The sequence below is a fragment of the Rhododendron vialii genome, chromosome 4a, assembly GCF_030253575.1.
Source record: "Rhododendron vialii isolate Sample 1 chromosome 4a, ASM3025357v1".
Classification (NCBI taxonomy): Eukaryota; Viridiplantae; Streptophyta; class Magnoliopsida; order Ericales; family Ericaceae; genus Rhododendron; species Rhododendron vialii.
Genome location: NC_080560.1, coordinates 18,168,462 through 18,188,240, shown reverse-complemented (window position 1 = coordinate 18,188,240; position 19,779 = coordinate 18,168,462). Strand labels below are relative to the sequence as shown.

The window sequence follows — 19,779 nt, the reverse complement described above, 5'->3', positions numbered from 1 at the left end:
TTTTTTGAGTTGAATTTTTCTTTAAAGTCTGAATCCAAACAAGACATAAGTCTCTCTTACTCTCTCCAAGGAGTAATCTTTCATTCTTTCTGTGTTTTTTTTAACAAGAAAATTCAAGTTGGGCTGGTGTGGTTGAAACCACCACTTTATGAAGGGAGATTATGAGCATTTTATTTTTGTAGGGCACATCTCTGAGCTCTACAACAATGATCTGAACTAATTTTTTAATTATATTTCAACAGGAATCAATGAAAATCAACTCGGATATAGGTAAAAGTTTTATCAAAATTTCAAGAGTGAATTAATAAAGCGAGTGATTATTCAGTTTTCCTAAAGCACTGTCACGTAAGTGCTACAAAGATCTTTTCTACTACACATTTGTATGAAAACTACACAGCGAAGGAATCCACACAAATGTGCGATGATAAAAAGCTTACGAAACAACATGTAGCGGTGCTCCGGGAAGCAAGGAATATATTTCCATGCAACTACGCGGATATGTCAGATAAATAGGCATCGTAAAGCTCGTAGTCAAGTAGACGTCAAACACGCCAAGACGAGCGACAGCAACCTACTGCAAGATCAAATGCAGTCCAGCGGCATGTGAACAAAAACGTCCATGCTTTCCTCTTAACTATTCTACTAAGTAGTATTACCTTTCCCCCTCCAAAACCCCAAACCCTAAAACATACAAGTAATTACAAACACTCCAATTGGAGAGAGAGAGAGAAGAACGAAGAATCCCAATGCTCCTGTCTCAGCTTCTCTGCCTCTAGCTCCTTGGATCTTCTCTTCGAGTAATTTATAAAACAAATAAAAGCCACGCCGGCAAACTCCCTCCCCGATCTACCCCTATGAAGACCTACGAGGCAGAAAACTCCTCCCCTTTTCTCCTTCTGCTTCATTTTCCACATGGAGTCCCGTGCTTTGTTATTACTAACCAACAACGCCGCAACCGAGGCGGATTTCAATCCTAGCAGCACCACTACTACTACTACTAACACCATTTCTGTGAGTCCACTACCAACACCGTCGAATAGCAACGCGGCGGCCGTCTCGATAATCTCCTCCGGCGGGATCAAGATGGTGAGGAAGAGGACCGCATCCGAGATCGAACAGCTCCATACAACCCCGGCCCAGGCCGGGTACGACAGGTTTCTGCGCCGGCCGACCGCCGCCGCTGCCGTGGCGTCGAACCACCCCCTCTTCCCCCTTCCCTCCGCCGCCGCCGACATGGGTTGCTTTAATCTGGGCCCGGGCCTCCTGCCCAGCAACATTTCCACCACCGCCACCAACCACTCCACTATGACTATGCTACCTTCTTCAACTATGACGTCACCTGGGTCCGGTTCGGGATTTTCCCACGACCCGCTCTCGCCTCAGCAGTACCACCACAACCATAACCATAATATTCGTCAATCACAGCCCCCTTCTGTTTGTGTCTTCTCCGGTTTACCCTTATTCCCACCCGAAACAAGCAATCAAAACACGAACACTAGTACTCCCGTTGGTGTACCCTTTAGTACTACTACACGACCAGCAGCAGCAACAACAGATACTTCTATGGAGGATAGCAACAATAATAATACTGCATGGATAGACGGAATCATAAAAGATCTCATCCACTCCTCAGCCAACGTCTCCATACCGCAACTCATTCAGAACGTGAGGGAGATCATCCACCCGTGCAATCCCAACCTCGCTTCCCTTCTCGAGTATCGACTGCGCTCTCTGTCCTCCTCCTCGTCGTCGCCGACGGAGTTTTCGGATTTGCAGATCAGGCCGCAACAGAATCACCACCACCAGCAATTTCATCCCAACCTCCAGCACCATCAGCAGCAGCACCAATTTCCCCTTCTTCCAGATTCTCATGCAATGAACCATCACTTGATCAATTTGGGAATCACACCGCCGCCGCCGTTAACGCCCAATAACAATTCCACAATCACAGCTGCACCCGTTAATCAAGTGCACAAATCACGACACCAGCAACAACAACAACAACAGCAGTTTTATTCTCAGCCTCAACCTCAGCCCCAAGAAAAGCAACAACAGGAGGAATCACCGCCACCCGACCCGGCATCCACGGCGGCATCGACACCGCAACCTTCGCCGTCGGCCACAGCGGCGGTCCTGGCGAAGGAGAGGAAGGAGGAGACGAGGCAGAAGAAAAGGGACGAAGAGGGGCTCCACCTCCTGACCTTACTCCTGAAATGCGCCGAGTCCGTGGCGGCAGATGACTTCGAAGAAGCGAATAAAATGCTGCTCGAGATATCGGAACTATCGACCCCGTTCGGAACCTCGGCGCAGCGGGTCGCCGCGTATTTCTCCGAGGCCATGTCGGCGAGGCTCTTGAATTCCTGTCTCGGTGTGTACGGCACCCTACCCGCGATCTCGCACAGCCAGAAACTGGTCTCGGCGTTTCAGGTTCTTATTTCCTTTTTTTTATTTTATCACGGGTTTTAAATCGCGGAATGAAAACGAGAATGGTTGATATGCATGCAATTAGTCGACAAAAATGCTAGAGGCACTTCACCTAGAGACACATCAATTACATCCCTCTCACATACAAGTGAGTCTCATTGAAACGGGATTCACCTGTATATGAGAGGGGTGTGATTGATGTGCCTCTAGCATCTCTCATTAGTCAATCTTAGGGGTACATCAATTAGTCAATTTTACACTAATTTTTTACCACTTCATTCCAAGATTTTTATTTTTATTTTTAAAATGATCAATACCATATATCAAAATCATAAGGCATTACAGAAATCATCAATGAATAAATGAATGAACCAAAACAACCAAAACTTAGACACAGACATAAGTGCAGGCCGCACGAAACGTCGATACTTAAAAACCATTCGAAGATGTACGTAGTCGAGGTCATAACTAAGGATGTTCAAAACATTGAGTCTATTCAATTCCTTTGGTGTATTAGGAGTCTGAAGTCTTGTTCAGTTGCACAAAAAAGATGAAAAAAATTGACTTTTCTATTGCTCTTTGTGTGTTCAGTTATCTGAAAAATTGTAGCACCCACAAAACTTTCTCAATAAGAAATACTTTTCTGCAAAATAGGTCTAATTTGCTAAAATTAAGAAATTTTTGTTTTTGAGTAGTGATAATATCAAAACTGTTTTTGTTGGTGTCAAAATTCTATTGCATAAAAGTTCTTGTACACTACACATGGTACAAGCCTTTTGTGCACTAGAGTTTTGGCACCAATAAAAACAATTTTGGCATTATTATTTTCCTTGTTTTTTTTCAAAATTTCTCGCAACACAAAAAAAAAAAAAATCTATTTTTTCTTTACTTTACCTATATTTTTTTCTAAAAACCAAATTTCCCCACATAACAATTTCAATAAGTGAACGGAGCCTTATACGCATGATATTAAATAATAAGCCTTTACGTATTATAACAGTTATTATTATTATATATAGGTATCCGACCGAGATATTGTTATTTACTTATGTGTGCCCGATTTAATTTGGTTATGTCACGGTACCATTGTGTGTTAATTTCAAAACTACGATTTAAAATACTGGTATGTAATGTGTTTATGTACTTGAATAGGCATATATAACCCGTAAATAACACAGGTGTTCAACGGGATAAGCCCATTCGTGAAATTCTCCCATTTCACGGCAAATCAAGCGATACAGGAGGCGTTTGAACGGGAAGAAAGGGTGCATATCATAGATCTAGACATCATGCAAGGTTTACAATGGCCGGGATTGTTTCACATATTGGCGTCCCGGCCTGGTGGGCCGCCATTTGTGCGGCTCACTGGGCTGGGGATGTCAGTGGAGGCGTTGGAGGCCACGGGGAAGAGGTTGTCCGATTTCGCGGAGAAGTTGGGGCTTCCGTTTGAGTTCCGGCCGGTGGCGGAGAAGGTTGGGAATTTGGATCCGGAGATGCTGAATGTGAGCAAGAGGGAGGCCGTGGCTGTTCACTGGTTGCAGCATTCGCTTTATGACGTGACGGGGTCGGATACCCATACCCTCTCACTCTTGCACAGGTAATGCAACAGTTGAATTTAATCCCTGTTAGTGTTACCTCCTTTATTCTTTTTAGTTACAAGCCATTAAGAATTATACATTCAAATAGTTATTATGGGAGACGATGGTATATATAGTTCCGCGAAGCAAAAGTTTAGAACTTCTTGTCCTTGCTCAAAAAAAATTCGCATTTGTTGGTTCTACGTCAACTTTTTTTGGATTATTGATTCGTCCCGACGAGCTACAAAAATTTGACACAAAATTAACAAACATATTTTTTTTTTGAATAAGGACAAAAAATACTTTTGCTTAGTGGAACACCTAATTAATGATCATATTTCGAATAAAATCGTCTCATATGAAAAATAAAACAACAAAAGACTATACTACTACAAGAGAAAGAGAACTGATAATAGTAATTACCACCAATGGTGGTAGCCTAGATGGCAAAAGCCTCGTTCATTCCTAGGCAAGACTCAGGTTCGAGTCTTGTTAGTGGCAAGGAAATGGGGGATTTGTTCCCTTGCCATCTTTTTTTTTTTTGTGTGGTGTTGTTGTGACAGTCTGTCCTCACGGACAATAGTTATGGCTCGAACCGGACATTCTACAGTGGGTAGGGACAGTGGCGGAACCACACTAGGGCAAGCGGGGTCACGCGGCCCCGCTAAGTTCCAAAATACCCCTAGAGCAGGTATAGTTTTGAGGAGTATTTCATAATTTTGCCCCAAAAGATAATATTTTTGCCCTGAAAATCCCAAAAAATTATATGTGTGGTAGATATTTGACCCCACTGCAACGAAATCCTGGGTCCGCCCTTGGGTAGGGAGCTCCTATGGTCATGCCCAAGGGGGGTTGCTACGCTGGTCGCCTCCTCCCATCCTTTCTCTCTGATAGAAAAAAAAAAAAAACTGATAATAGTAATTTGACACTAGAATTTGTTTAGCATAATATAATAGTGTCAAATACTCGTGCCTACGTACAATGAGATTATAAACATTACAAGCTGATTAACGGTTTATGAACTCCGATATCGTTACACTCTGATCTGATTTAAATAGATCTGTCATCATTCGAATCCCGATGCATAAATATTTGATCAATATGGTAGATCATGTCTCTCAAGCTAGCTTCTTTTTTTATGTGCGTTGATGATTTTGAAAAATTCACGATTTGTTATGTTGCATTCATGTTGCATATCATTTGATACTCCGGATATCGTTTAACCACAATCAAAACTAGTAGCGTATGTCCAAACATTGCTATTTTTTTTTTTTTTTTCTAAAAATAAGATCATCCCAGTTATATTAATACGAAAATAAAGTAGTATAACAAAAACAAAGTGATTACTACTATATGTTTAATACCTTACAAAGTGATTACTACTCAGTACTAAGCAGTACACCATCAAGTATCGTCCTAAAAGAGGAAATTAATGATAGTACACCTAGATATGGTTTTGGCTTGAGAACACCCATGAATAGAAACATAACTCAATTTTATTTAATACTATATCATGAAAGGTCTGAATGTCTCCAATCTTATGCTACAACACTTTCTTTATACCAGTGCAACTGCAATCTTAGTCTCATAATAATACGGGCTTAATTAGGCTAGCTAGCTATTGATTGTCACATCAAGTAAAATAGATAGGAAATAGAAGGCCTACAAAACTACCACATTTGAATTAGTCTCGTTCCAATAAGAAAAATAAGTATTTATTTTTCCAATTAAAAGTGATGTATTGTGAGAGAATGATCTATCTCATAAAACAGAAAAATAAGTTCTTAAAAAATAAGAACCTTAGCGGAATGGGGATCCAACTTTTTATACTTAGGCATGTTTATTCAGCTGGATTGAGAGTATAAGATTACATTGTATATTTAAGAAGACTACACATTTTTTATTTAGTTAAAATTATTATGATTCAGATTAAAATATGCCCATCAGATACTCCATAAAAATTGGCATACAATACCATAGGATGCGTGGTATTATTTCTCCCCGCACTATTAATTAATTAGACGAATGAAATTACATATCCTAAGGAATTGTTTGCCCCTTCATTATTGGTCTGATCAAATAAACGGGCCCTTAAAGTACTTAGACACTGCCAATAACAAGGGGAGCAAATTACTAGTACTATAACAAAAAGAGAGTTTCCGGAAACAAGAATTTTTTGAAAATCTTGTCCCACGTACCAAACCAAACCGAGCCTACAAAATCAAAAATGTAAAACAAAAATGCTATTTCAAGACATTTTCTAAATTATACAACTATATTTGTTTTCAGTCCAATTTGAAGACGTGTTCTTATATAGAGAATCTTTCTACGCGTTAAATTCATCCTAGAGGACCACCAGCTGTTAATTTCTGAATTCGGACCACCCCTTAATTTCTCTGTGCACTTTTCTTTGTTGCGTTCCTATCAGTCCCCTTAATTTGAAAACGACTCGATCATTTACATAGATTGTGAATAGATTACTCTGTGGGGCCCACACAGGGTCGGGCCAGGCACAAGGCTCAAGAGGCCTGGGCATTGATTATTTCAGAATTTTCAAATTTTAGAGGCACTCCAATATTCTTATTATTTTGGTTTGAGTAGGACTCTTTTAAGCCAAATAGAATGAAAAAATGCCCAATTGGATTTGGAGGTAATCAGTTAGCCCAACCCACCATCCATGTTATCAATTGAAAATGACTTGATGAAAGAGATGGATTATACAAATTTAATTGATACTTTGGTTTCTAGCAATGCAACATGAGTAATATTCAAGTGATACTCATACGTTCTTGAGATAATATGTATTTGCCTGTTTGAAAACTTTGCATTTTGTGTTCGAACGTAATGATTAGTAGAACTTTATATTGGTTTGACTTTCTCGTATTGTGATTGTTGCTGTAAAAATTGTTAAGTATTAACTCTTTAAGGGCACATATTTTTTTTTATTAGACCTTGGGAATTAAAAACCCTTGCGCCGGCCCTAGATCGACACAAAAGATTCGAGTCGTTCATTACATTTAAAATAATTTTTCAAGAGCCCTCGCGAGAAATCAGCTCAATCCGATATGGGTGTTCGATTCAATCATGTAAACTCCAAAGCTAAAATTATGTCATGCAATGTTATAAGTTAAAATCAAAATTACCCGAACACTATTACTAGCATTCCAAGGTTCCAGCATAATTGGTCTATCGTTTCCATACCAAAAATATAATTTATAAAATATAGGAGTTAACTATTACTTCGTAGAATAGTGATTAAGATTGAGATCTTCCATAGAAAGTAAAAGCTAAGTTGCGGTATTTTCAATTAATTTCTAATTTAATTCGGAGAATAAATGGAGGTTGGATTTGTGATATGATTTGCTTAAACTAAAATTAACTAGAAGACGATTAAAGATTTTAGAAGCACGAGAGAAAAGAGACTAGGTTTCCGATTCAGTCTCCCCTTGTAATATAATTGTATCGAAATCTAGGGTTACACTAAACTTGAAGTACGGACCACCGTCAGGGTAGCGATCCCCATCGAGAGTCACCAAAAATATAATCAAGACTTGTACTCAGTATAGACTATCTCAGAACGTCTCAGTGAACTTAATTAACAGCACTATCCGTCTCACGTTGTATAATTTATCTCAAAGCTTATCTCAAAACATTGAAAACCACTCTCATAGTAACTATGAATCATTCGAGTCACACAATCAAAAGTTGAATAAAGAACCCTAAAACTCTATACAATTATACTTATGAGAGAGACATCCTTGTCGCCCTTGCCGGCGCGCTTAGCCGATCATGGAGGAAGAGATCTTCGGCTCTTGTCTTGTTCCCAGCCGCAGCCGCGACTGTCTTCGTGCGTGAAAAAAGAATACCCCAAAACAAAACCCTTGCTGCCTTTTATAATGGTAGAACCGAGAGCTCAATATGAAAAATAGGTAGCACCAAATCGTTTTTCTTTCCATTGTAGAGCAATCAGTGGGCACCCTTTTAATGTAAATGCCGAAGACAAATCTTACCAATATTATGGGTTCAATATTTGCAGCATTACCCAATAAACTCCTTCCAACGCGCAACATATGGCTGGAATTTGATGCACCTTTCTCACGAAATAAAGTTAGACTTCGCGTTTTAGCTCTAAATGTTATACATCGGCTCTCAGAATCCTAAAACGCAATTAACAAGTATCAAACTCCAAGTGGCGCACTAAATGAACATAAGTATCAAACCCCAAGTGGCGCACTAAATAAACATAACAAATCAAAGTTAGAAGGTGTAAATAGACATATTTATACACCTATAAATAATGATGAGAGAGAGAGAGCACGCAGTCGTGAGGAGTTGCTAGTGGGTGAGCGGTGTTGATAAAGGACAAATAAAATCTTATTGTTGTTTCTGATAACCATTGAAAGTTTAGACGTGGCTAGTGGGTGTACTTTGGCCTTGCATTTTACATATTTGCCCAGACAGTTATAGTTGTAGAGGTTAACTAAAATGTAAATACCTTTTTTTATGTGTGGCAATTTTGGAAGAGCAAAATGTGAGTCAGGCTCAAAGGAAAGTCCACACCAAAAATTGCTCTCTCTTTATATATATATATATATATATATATATATATATATATCAGTCAGGATCAGGTTAGGAGGTGTGGATCAGAGCTCCGGTCCGCACCTTCTCATTTCTCACATTCCGTTCAGAAAAAAACTGCTCAGATCAAGCCCTTCCCGGTCATTTTTTTTGCTGATTTCACGCGGGTACCCTTAAAATCACATTCTGATCACATTGAGCAGCTCGAATCATCGAAATTCAATCGGAAAAGAGGAGGTGCGGACCATAAGGATGTGGACTTGATCCGGACTCTGTGTGTATATATATCAGAACAGATGTCTAGTACAGCACTACGACCAACAACAATTCTTTGAACAGATGTCTGATGAAATTAAATCTTATAGCATGATGACTAGTCGAGGCGCTGCGATAAACAGTTTGAATTATGACAAAAGCTCAAAATTGGACCAAACTAGACAGAACGAGACTAGATGTGAGCCTAGTCCACATGCATGTTTAGCACATGCATGTTTAGCTATAGGTGGATACGTCCTCGTATTCATGTATTGATCACCCATTTCATAGCCATGTATTGATCACCCATTTCATAGCCAAACAACGCGAGATTATATTCTCTAACAATGCCTTGTGGTGTTACATTGTCAGGTTGGCCCCGAAAGTGGTGACCGTGGTAGAGCAAGACTTAAGCCATGCAGGCTCATTCTTGGGGAGGTTCGTGGAGGCCATACACTACTACTCGGCCCTGTTCGACTCGCTTGGAGCAAGCTACGGGGAGGAGAGCGAGGAGCGACACGTGGTGGAGCAGCAGTTACTCTCAAGAGAGATCCGAAACGTCCTGGCAGTCGGGGGCCCATCGAGGAACGCCGAGAGAGAGGTTGTAAAGTTCAACAACTGGAGGGAGAAGCTTCAGCAGTCCGGATTCAGGGGCATCTCACTAGCAGGAAACGCGGCCGCCCAGGCCACACTCCTCCTTGGAATGTTCCCTTCTGACGGGTACACCCTCATCGAGGACAACGGCACGCTCAAACTTGGTTGGAAGGACCTTTGCCTGCTCACGGCTTCTGCCTGGAGACCTTCCTTTCATAAGTACCCCATGAGTTCCCTGGTGACTTGAAAATCCAGCTCCTTGTTGTAGCAATTATACACTGTTTTCCCTTCCCTATTTCCAGCAATGCTAGGTTCCGGAAAACTGTCCCGAATTTTGAAATTACAAGGTTGAAATTCACTTGGGCGCGTGATGGCTGGCCGATATTCCATTGGGTTAAGTTTGTCAGGCCACACTCTGAAACCCCAGTGTCTACTGGGAAAGTTTCTGGGACAATAGAGTTTCCTTTTTCTTTCCTCATTTTTCCTTCTCTTTGGTATCTTCTGCTTCCAATGTTTTTACGCATGCATGTGTTTTTGTCAATAGTCATGATGATCAATTCGGCTTCTTTGCGTGTGGAGAGAATTTATCGAATGTTTAGCATTGTTTTCCTACGGGGAGAGAATTTATCGAATGTTTAGCATTGTTTTCCTACGGTAAGAAATTCATTCATAATAACGAAAATCACTGTACAAAAACAACAAAATGATCTGTACTGCATATGAAAACTGCGAGTCAAGCACACGTACAATCTTCTCCATCGATACCATGAAAAAAAAAACCCTGCTCTCTATGAAATTCTTTAAGACAATATTGCAACTTTGTCAACTATAGCTACATTGAAAAGCAGAAAAGATTAAATTACCACAAAAAAAAGAGGACAGGTCTCCGGTTTCCTGAAATAGTTTTTGTTTGTATGGTCATTTACCTTATGATGTTTAGAGATTTCTACCTTGTTTTGGAACCACCAACACAAACATATGAGAAAGTACCATATGGAACTAACATAAAAACCTTGAATGGATCACTGTAGCAGTCTCCCATGTCCTGAACTTTTTGTGGAGATGAACAAAACAGCCTTCTGTAAAATTTAAGGTTCCTTCAACGTAACAGAGATATCAAAGAACCATTTTAACAGAAAAGCTCCAACAGATTTATTTACCTTTGGAAGGGTGAGGTATGAACGAGTAATTCTCAGCATAATCCTTTTGTATCAACTATCTTAATCTCTGTAAAGGAAGATTTATAGACGCCGTTTTCCCTAGTTCCACAATCTTAACGTCCCATGTGCAGATTTCTTTGAAAGTGAGTGAGACTACATGGGAGGACTGCTATGCATTGTGGTTGAAGAAAGAGGACAAGAACACTGCCTTCATATCCATATTATGGCTGATGACTACACGAGGGCTAAACCATATTGGGAGGTTATCCGTCAAAGGGAAGAGACTGATCCAGAAGGAGGACATTTTGTAATGGTAGACAATCATCTATCAAGAGCAAAAAAAAGCACATACTCCGCAATACAAAAGAAATAGAACTTACACATACTGCACGATACTTAAAAGTACACATTTGTGGGAGTAAAGTACGTAAATTCATGCATTCAAGGCATAGCAGTTTCGTGCATAGTACTGTCGAATTGTACGTGCGCCAATATTCTTCTTTTGGAACAATTGTTGTCCAAGATATGGATAAAACAATTGTAGCAGACGACTAGAGTAGAAGGACCTCCGCTACCTACTTAGGTTCGACTTTTGCTGAAACTGTGTATCCACCACTGTATTCAAAGGCATCAGCGCTATCACTGACATCCTTTTTAGGCAAAGCGTCATTGTAAGGGTGTCTAGGAGGAACACTTTTCATCGATCCAAACTCCGTGGCAGAAGAGGATGCGGAAGTTGAGTTTGTAGTCAGCCCATCATTCTGTAAAATGGTTTCAAGTGTCTTCACCACTTCACTCATAGTTGGACGATCGGCGGCTGATTCTTCCACACACTGCATTGCCAAATCCACAAACCTCGCAAACCCTGTGAGACTCAAGACATCTCTAATTGTTGGGTCCATCAACTCCCTCAAGCCATAGTCCTCTTCGTTGCTCTTATTCATCGCCAATCTTACCTCCCGTACTATGTACTTTCCCTTCTCTATTGGTTGCCTAGCAGTTACTAGCTCAAGCATCACCACACCAAAGCTGTAAACATCGCTTTTCTCAGTCAATTGTTGAGTCATGTAGTATTCAGGATCAAGGTAACCCTGTAAAGTTGATGATGCTGTTAGAGCATTGAAACGTTCACTAGGTTTTACAAAGTACAAAATCATTTCAAGGCATTTTTTTTCTTATTAGAGCAGAGTTAGCTAGACTAAATGGAAGGCTCACTGCGACAACCTTGAAAATGTAAAACTAGTGTAAAATGAAAGAAAAACAGAAAACAGACAATCTGCACTTATCAAAAGGAAAGGCTAATTTGACATCGAAGTTACGTTCACAACACTTATGAGGAACTTAAGAATATCAGAAAATGTCAGTTGGCAAAAAAGTAGCAGTAAATTCTGAGCATGTTTATGTTTGCATGGTTTATTTGAACCTACTGTATTGGATTTTACATTCAGGATACATAAGGATTACAGAATAGCCAGTGATGAGGTAAGCCACATGAGTCTATGCTTGTTCAATTAGGGGAACCATGCACGTGGACAGAATGGGGATGGTGCAAAGCAATGCAGGTACGATGATGATCGCTATGGTGAGCAAATCGTGTAGATAACCATAGTGAACTCGCAATTTGAAATTTCTGGTATTGTGATTTCCTATTTGTAAGCCTAAAACTAGAAAGCATTCGGGAGAAATGCCAACAGAGTTTCTTGTTACGTATAAAACTTTGAAAAGATGCTAAATCACAAATGCAAGAAAAGGTAAAACCCAAGGAAAAACTTTATATGAGAGACTTACCAATGTGCCTTTAACTTGAGTTGAAACATGTCCTTTTGAACTGTCTGAAACTAGTTTAGACAATCCAAAATCTGCAACTTTTGCTGTTAGATTTTCATCCAACAGAATATTGGTGGATTTGACATCTCTATGAATTATTGGAGGATCTGCAAGGTCATGAAGATAAGCTAATCCTCTAGCGGAACCAAGAGCAATGCGAAGTCTCCTTTTCCAATCTAGATGAATGCCTGATTTCCCTGCAACACATATAAAGCACAATAAGTTTCCAAGAGATGTTAAAGAACTTAAAGGAGTTAGCTATGTGCTTGGGTTGTAATAATTCTAGTTTGAGAAATGGTTAATATGTGAAATAAGTCCATGCATGGAGGTTTAGGATGGGTAGATTGTGTACAAACCTTACTATTTGCTTATATGATCTGTTTTGCTACCCTCATGTTCAACCACATAACCTCAACGACTCAAAACATTAATAGGTTGAGTTTTAACCTGTGAACCAGTGGCCACCCTAGAAATTGTTCATGCATACACTCTTTTTTTAATTTCTAAAAGTCTAGTACTTAGTATAGTAGAAAATATACTTTTTTGGTATTGGTTCAAGTTTGGACACCATCAAACATAAAATGAGTAAGCTAGCTTACCTGACAAGCTCTCCTTAAGTGTCCCATTGGGCATGAACTCGTACACCAACATCTGTTCTCCCTGTTCGAAACAGAACCCAACAAGGCCGACAAGGTTTTTGTGGTGAACTCTTGAAAGCAATTCAATTTCTGTCTTGAACTCAAGCCCACCCTGCGTAGAACCTCGTTGTGCTCTTTTGATTGCGAGTAACTGCCCTCCAGAGAGCAACCCTTTATATACCTACAGACAACCAAGAAATATAAGCGGCAGTATTAACTTAAGCAGGATTCCTAAAAAGCCACAGAATAAGGCTGTTTACCTTTCCATAACCTCCATATCCAATTTCATTGTTTTGAGAGAAATTATTGGTGCACTTCTTCAGTTCATCATAAGAGAACCATCTTGCTCCCTTTAGTTGTGGGGCACCACCACTGTCTTTACCACTTGGAGCCCATGAGGCTGAAATACACAAGAGAAGTACTCAAAAAAGTAGCAACATTTGCATTGCAATAGGTACTAAAATATTCATTTCATCGTTTTAGTTATTTTATCGAATTTACCGAATGGTTTGCTCAATCCAATAGCTTTTTCAGCACGTTTCTTTTGCCTAACAGCATATGCCCCTAGTCCGACAAGCACCAGGACCAAAACACCACACCCGATTGCTATCCCAATAATCATGCTTGAGCTAATAGAAGTCCCCCCATGTTCATCTGACCCATTTTTTTTTAAAAAACTTTGTTAGCAACAAATTTGTGCAAATTAATGAGTAGTGAAACATATGTAAATACTTACCTGGGAAAAAGTAAGGAGCTGCGATAAAATAGTAGGGTCCAAATTCCGAAGGAGGCTTGTAAGTTTGATTACTCAAAGCAAATCCAAGCCTCAAAATTTCCGTCCTATTAAAGTATTTTCCACCGGTTGGAAACAGTTCCAACTGCACCTGAAGATAGTCATCCAAATTGAAGAAGGGGTTCTGCAACGAAACTGAACCGGGAGTGAGGCCTAATTTCATCCACATACTCATTTCCAAAGAGTGGAAAATGTTAGCATTTGACAACTCCCTGAACAAGGGTCCTCGAAAATACAGTGTCCCTCCATAAGGATATGCACAGTCGCAGCTCTGAGGGTTGAGCTTCTGGTCGGGTGAACACGATGTTGTCCCACAGTTAGCCAGGCTAGTAGAATAAGGCCTTGCAGTTTGTTGTTCAAGCTGACAGTATTCTGTATTCGCTAGAGCAGAGGTGCACACAGGGTTTCCAATAAGTCTGCAATGCACAGATATGTGAATGATGGTTGTTTGTCAAAATACATATTTGTTGTTGTCAAGCGTTAGGATTTAAAATTAAGGACGCAACAATTCTCACATAAGTGTGTTTGTAAATCCAGAACCCAGTGTTATTGTGGATATCTGATTGTTCTGCAAATCAACTAGCTGCAATTGCTGGCCGATGCTATTACCCATTATCAATGTGTTATTGAATGCATTGTTCCTAAGTTTCCTGTAAACATATTACAAGAATTCAACAAAATTAATACTTTGGTTCTCTCTGTAAACTAAATTGATAATTCTTCATATATATGCCGAGGTTTGAACTTAATTAGAATGCTCAAAGGGGGAATAGAAGAACTTACACTTGTTGTATCTCAGGCAAACTGAAAAGAGTTTGTGGCAGTGGTCCTTGAAGGGAACCATATTCTATGACCCTGAGAACCAAGACAATACTCCTTGTGAGGAATAACAAGCTCGAGAAAATTTTCATTATTTTTCTTACTACGTTGCTGGAAACTCACAGGGTGGTAAGCGACTGTAATGTTGAGAACCAAGTTGGAGCTTCTGAGCTTTGAAAGGAGTTGTTGCTCAAGTCCCTAAGAGGAAAAACAGTGGGACATTTTCATGATTCTAAAAAAATGTTTTGTGACTACAAAATGGATAACATCAACTCTGTTGCTGTTTTCTTACACGTAATTAAGAGAGTCCATTCTGGTCAAGTTTGGGAATGGGCCGGACAGGTTATTGTGTCCCAAATTTCTACAAGAGAATAATATTGGATCATGAGGGAGAAAATTGTAGCCAATCACTCATTCACTTTACAATAACCATTACCATCTGATTTTATTTTAGAATTAATACTCACAGTTCAACTATATTTGTGAGGTTGTTGAGGTTAGATGGCACGACTCCTGTCAAGTCATTTCTGTCTAGCCGACTATTGGAAGTTGAATTGTACATGCCGAAGGCCAGATAAGGAAAATAAGATAATTAGTCTATAAGAAAAAGGCGTAAAAATATGCAAGGATGGAACAGTTATAGATGGCAGAGTCTACTCACAGAACCTCAAGAGTCTGAACAAGTCCTAATGTGTCCGGAATAGTCCCTCTGATTCGATTTCCGTCAAACAGCCTATCATTACAGTACAACAACCGTTAGGAGGACGATACGATCACCCTTACCATCACGTATTGCTTTGACTATAATATCATGTTACCCGGGTTTGGGTAGAACTCAATCGAAAAAAAGTAGCTAGTGAGTTGAGGGTGCCCTCACACTATATACTGCACATTACTTCCGCACCCAAATGATGAGAGAATTTGCTTTAGAAATCATGACAAAAAAGCTAGTGGTTGTGTATTGACTTACACGTGTATCAGTATCATATCCGAGCTGAAAAGTTTGGCTGGAATTGGGCCTGAAAGGTGGTTCTTGTTGAAATGGCTGCAAGTTCACACAAAGTAGACAATTAATGTATGTGCCACAGAAAGTTGTGAAATGATTTAGATTTGACAATAACTAAGTACACCCACAAGTGCTTTGCTTTTTTCAGTAGATCCAAGCCTGGGGTGGTGGATGTTGAAATAGGAAGGGATCCTATCAATTGGTTGTCTGCCAGGTCTAGCCAATATAGCTTAGAGAGATTCCCCAAAGAAGCAGGTATTTTTCCAGTGAAATTGTTCGAATTTAAAGCCCTGCGGGTGCAAGTAGAAATATATAAGTAAAGAAGATATTGCTATAGTTTCCAGTGAAAGGAAAGGAAAGGAAAGGAAAGTTATTAAATTGGCATTTTCTCACAAAAAGGAAAGTTCTGTAAGACTGCCCAATTCATCCGGGATATTGCCACTAAATCCACATCCCGCGAGAATTCTGTAAGACACAAGTAACAGAAAGGAACATACATATATGGGTATGAATGCACATAGATTGAACGGAACATACAGCATCAAAACATATGTATAGTAGCTGAGATTTAGTCTTACAATATGTTCAGCTTTTGCAAATCACCTAAACTGGAAGAGAGAGAGCCTGTGAGGCCTTTGTTGAATGACAAGTCCCTGCAACAAATAGTTTCTAACTTAAGCAAATGAATAGTGCTACTTAGGAAAAGAAGAGAATTGCCATTCAGTTCCAAACTGTTTACATATCGTGCGCACTGCAAAGTAGCCTATTAGAATTTTCGTTAACCTTAAAGGAAGTAAAAAGGAAAACTCACAAGGATCTCAGTTCAGTAAGTCCCCCAATATCACCGCTTAGTTTACCAATGAGTCCCATAGTTGATAATCCCCTAAATAGATGGATACATATGATCAGACGGCTTGCTCAAGGGTATGGGAAATGTATATGCATGATAAAGAAAGAACGTCACACAATATGCGCTGAACCAACAATGTTCAATGTGATGTGGTGAAATCATGTGTAAAAAAGCACTCTCTCTTTCTTTGTTTTTTTCTTTCTTATCAGTGTGTAAAGAAGTACTTACAATGCAGACACCCTCGAGTTGTTGCAGGTGACTCCTTCCCAGGGTGCACCACAAGGATCGCCAGACTTTTTCCAGCTTGGTGGAGTGTTTCGCCACTGGTCATTTAAAGATCTGAGAGCAGCAGCTGCACCACCACCATTTTAGGTTTGTCACTATCTATATAAACGATGAAGAGTTGGATGCATTGCATGGGATGCAGTACTAGTACAAAATCATCTTATAGTTTCCTTGTTAATTGTATATCGTGGCAAACAACCATAGAGCCCTCTTAGGGAGGTCAGAAACAAATCCTGTATCGGAATATAAAATGACATCGACGGATAAGGGAGCAATGCAGTTGTATACTCAAATAAAGAGGATTTGTTTCTAAAGGCTGTGTACATCAACCCTTCCCTAGACCCCACAATGGCGGAAGTCTCGTGCACTGGGTTTGCCCTTTTATTTTTGTACAAAATGGGGAGAAAATTTGTAAGAAAGAGTGCCTTTTTGGGTTAGTTAGACAATACATTATATCAAAATTAATCATGTACAGTAATTTGTGAATTGTTATATACCAACAAAAACAAACACAGGTTTTACTTTTCCTCCTCCACCCATTCATGTGTTGAGCCATATCCGTAAGACCCCTTTTCCCACCCGTATCGCAGGGATTCTACATACCATCTGTTTATCTCCGAGCAAACAAACTAACCCTATTACATGATATTTTACATCCAGCATAAAGGTGAAAAGGAGTAGCTTCATTCCCTTGGCTGGGTCTCAGATTCGTAAAAAGTGGAGTTTCTAACAGATCTAAGTGAACAACAGCAGCAAGGATTGCGCGCATTTGTCCAAGTTCAAGTCCGCAAAGGATTTGACTACTGTGCCATGCGAAGAACCGGACGGAAGGCATTTTGCCCGACATCTCCACCAAAATTATCATCTAATCTAATGAAGCAAGAGTCACTTAAAAAATTGCCATGTTCGACCGAGTCTTGCTTTCTGCATTTCGATGCCCCTATTATTGTGCGGGACTTTAGAGTCTTGAATGTGCAAATATATCATGCTTGAAAAGATTGGAAACCTATTTCTGATGTGGTAAAGCAAAACCAGCCCAAGGTCATTGTCTACCAGCAATACCCCTCCAGGAAAAAACTACTCTGCAGTCGCTATTTGAAATTTTTAGACAGGAGTTTAGAAAGGACCAAAATGGGAGGTAGAAAGGAAGGGCAAAAAAGTGAAAAATAAAGGACCAAAATGGATGAAATCAGTAGTGTCCAAATACAATTTTGTTTTGGTAAAACTCTGGCAAACAACAGAGGACGTATCAATATTGCTGCAAATTAAGGGCCATTTGTAAGGCATGAAGCCCCGAGACGTCGACCAAGTGACATGATAAACCACAAACTGTCAAACTCGATGCTCTAATTCCCGAGATAAGACAACAACAAAGATCAGATTTTGAATGGTATCTCACAAATGAAGTTCAAACCAAAAAGAAGAAAACTCAAAATAACAAGCGGGGACCCTTATAAATACAATGGTAAATTCGATATTACATGCAAAAAAGAAAAACCATTCGATATACCACGAACCAAAAACAATGACAAAATAACCACATCGACAAGTGAGCACAAAATATACGTGACATAACAGTGTGTCATGTCCAGTGGAACAACAATCCACTGTGGCTGATCAAATTAGAAAAACAACAAAAATCCAATGTGATTACAATGCTCGACTCTCACTATTAGAAATGCGTTTTCATACTGAAACCCCACTTAAAATTACGCTCTGGACCTCGACTCTCTTGTCTCCGTTAGAGAAATACCAGATGCCTTACAATAGACTACGAGCATAGCATATGCATGTATTTAGTCTTTTTGGGAGAGATAACTTACCATCGCGAGGATCCGTGACAGAGGAGACAACACAGCAGCATACCAGAAAGCACAGCAACCGGCATACGGCTGCCATGGCCAATGTCTTACCTCCCTTCCCTTTTCAGAAGATGACTTCTTTTTCTCAGCACTTCCCTTTGCACCACCCAGCACTCTCGTCTCCCTTGCCAAGTCCCAACAAAATTATAACTTGTTGCTTATGAGAAATTCTCAGGTGGTAACAAAATAGGAATTTCCTCAGGTCTGGTGTGTGGTGTAGCTTGTGTCCGTTAATATGCCTGACTTGACTTGACTTAACTACCGGTTTTACTCTAGTGGGTTAAGAATGATGGCATAATAATTACCACCCTGGAAAAATAACATACTCTATCAACTAAAGCAAAAAAGTGGGAGTCTTTTGCTCATTGATTTAGCCTTGTCTTTGAAGCTAATCAAGCTCTGCCCCACACGCCCACTGCCACTGGCTAGTATAATCATCACTGTCCATAGGGTATTTCGGTAATATCATACTGGTTATGAATACACAAATTAGCTAACTAACTACTGACCCAGTGTTCTACCATTTCCTCTGCCCGCCCAAGCACTATATCCCCCGCGAAAACCGAAGACACAAACAAGAGACAGACATGAAAAATTATCTATTGCCGTTCTCCACAGAGAAGGCACACGGTTACGCAACACATTTAGATTTTACTAGTGAATCCGGGTACATTCATCTGTAGTGAACAAGCTTTTTCAAAAGGTAAAATATCGTCGATCTTGCAGAGTCAAGTGATTTCTGTGAATTCACAATCTTTGATTAATTTCAACGGTAAACGATCGATCTGCAAAAGCCAAAATTTGACATGTCAATCCTCTTGCTAAATTATGGAAGTGCCGAACTTGGTGTATTGGAGAATCTTGGTATCTATTAACGAATAACACTTTCATTTTTCTAATACAAGGAAATGTCATTTTAGTTTGCTGAGCTCTGGAAGATTCAACCACCGGAAGTACTAGTACTGGTTCAAGCACCTACCAAGTCCTGAATGACATGAAATTTTAACCGCATGGATCTAATTAGTTACCAAGATCATAATTGTTTCTTCAGACTAAAGAAATCCAGTCATTAAGTAAATTTGTGCAACATTCTCTGAAAAAGGTTTCCAAA

The 19,779-nt window shown here is 39.8% G+C and overlaps 2 protein-coding genes across 2 annotated transcripts; one reads left to right on the top strand and one right to left on the bottom strand.

Moving 5' to 3' along the window:
* Positions 1 to 620: 620 nt before the first annotated feature.
* LOC131323245 (protein SCARECROW 2) lies at positions 621 to 9,906 on the top strand. The gene is made up of 3 exons (XM_058354933.1): positions 621 to 2,427; positions 3,603 to 4,021; positions 9,207 to 9,906. Exons 1-3 carry the CDS (start codon positions 913 to 915, stop codon positions 9,673 to 9,675), a joined length of 2,403 nt encoding a protein of 800 aa, XP_058210916.1. The 5' UTR covers positions 621 to 912; the 3' UTR covers positions 9,676 to 9,906.
* Positions 9,907 to 10,891: 985 nt separating this feature from the next.
* On the bottom strand, positions 10,892 to 19,623 carry LOC131323243 (leucine-rich repeat receptor protein kinase HPCA1). The gene is made up of 19 exons (XM_058354931.1): positions 18,630 to 19,623; positions 16,750 to 16,873; positions 16,483 to 16,554; positions 16,250 to 16,324; positions 16,065 to 16,136; positions 15,800 to 15,961; positions 15,636 to 15,710; positions 15,327 to 15,398; positions 15,133 to 15,204; positions 14,958 to 15,026; positions 14,789 to 14,863; positions 14,630 to 14,701; positions 14,362 to 14,496; positions 13,790 to 14,262; positions 13,555 to 13,707; positions 13,314 to 13,453; positions 13,015 to 13,234; positions 12,377 to 12,612; positions 10,892 to 11,679 (listed from the first exon to the last, which is right to left on the bottom strand). Exons 1-19 carry the CDS (start codon positions 18,703 to 18,705, stop codon positions 11,164 to 11,166), a joined length of 2,889 nt encoding a protein of 962 aa, XP_058210914.1. The 5' UTR covers positions 18,706 to 19,623; the 3' UTR covers positions 10,892 to 11,163.
* Between the last annotated feature and the right edge of the window lie 156 nt (positions 19,624 to 19,779).

What these genes read in the sequence shown, in the direction of transcription:
- LOC131323245 (XM_058354933.1), top strand. Translation starts at nt 913, where the DNA reads ATGGAGTCCCGTGCTTTGTTATTACTAACCAACAACGCCGCAACCGAG. An exon ending in AACTGGTCTCGGCGTTTCAG is followed by an intron (nt 2,428 to 3,602) that starts GTTCTTATTTCC and finishes TAAATAACACAG; the next exon opens with GTGTTCAACGGGATAAGCCC. An exon ending in ACCCTCTCACTCTTGCACAG is followed by an intron (nt 4,022 to 9,206) that starts GTAATGCAACAG and finishes TTACATTGTCAG; the next exon opens with GTTGGCCCCGAAAGTGGTGA.
- LOC131323243 (XM_058354931.1), bottom strand. Translation starts at nt 18,705, where the DNA reads ATGGCAGCCGTATGCCGGTTGCTGTGCTTTCTGGTATGCTGCTGTGTT. An exon ending in CTCACAAATATAGTTGAACT is followed by an intron (nt 15,027 to 15,132) that starts GTGAGTATTAAT and finishes ATTCTCTTGTAG; the next exon opens with AAATTTGGGACACAATAACC. An exon ending in ATGGACTCTCTTAATTACGT is followed by an intron (nt 14,864 to 14,957) that starts GTAAGAAAACAG and finishes TTTTCCTCTTAG; the next exon opens with GGACTTGAGCAACAACTCCT.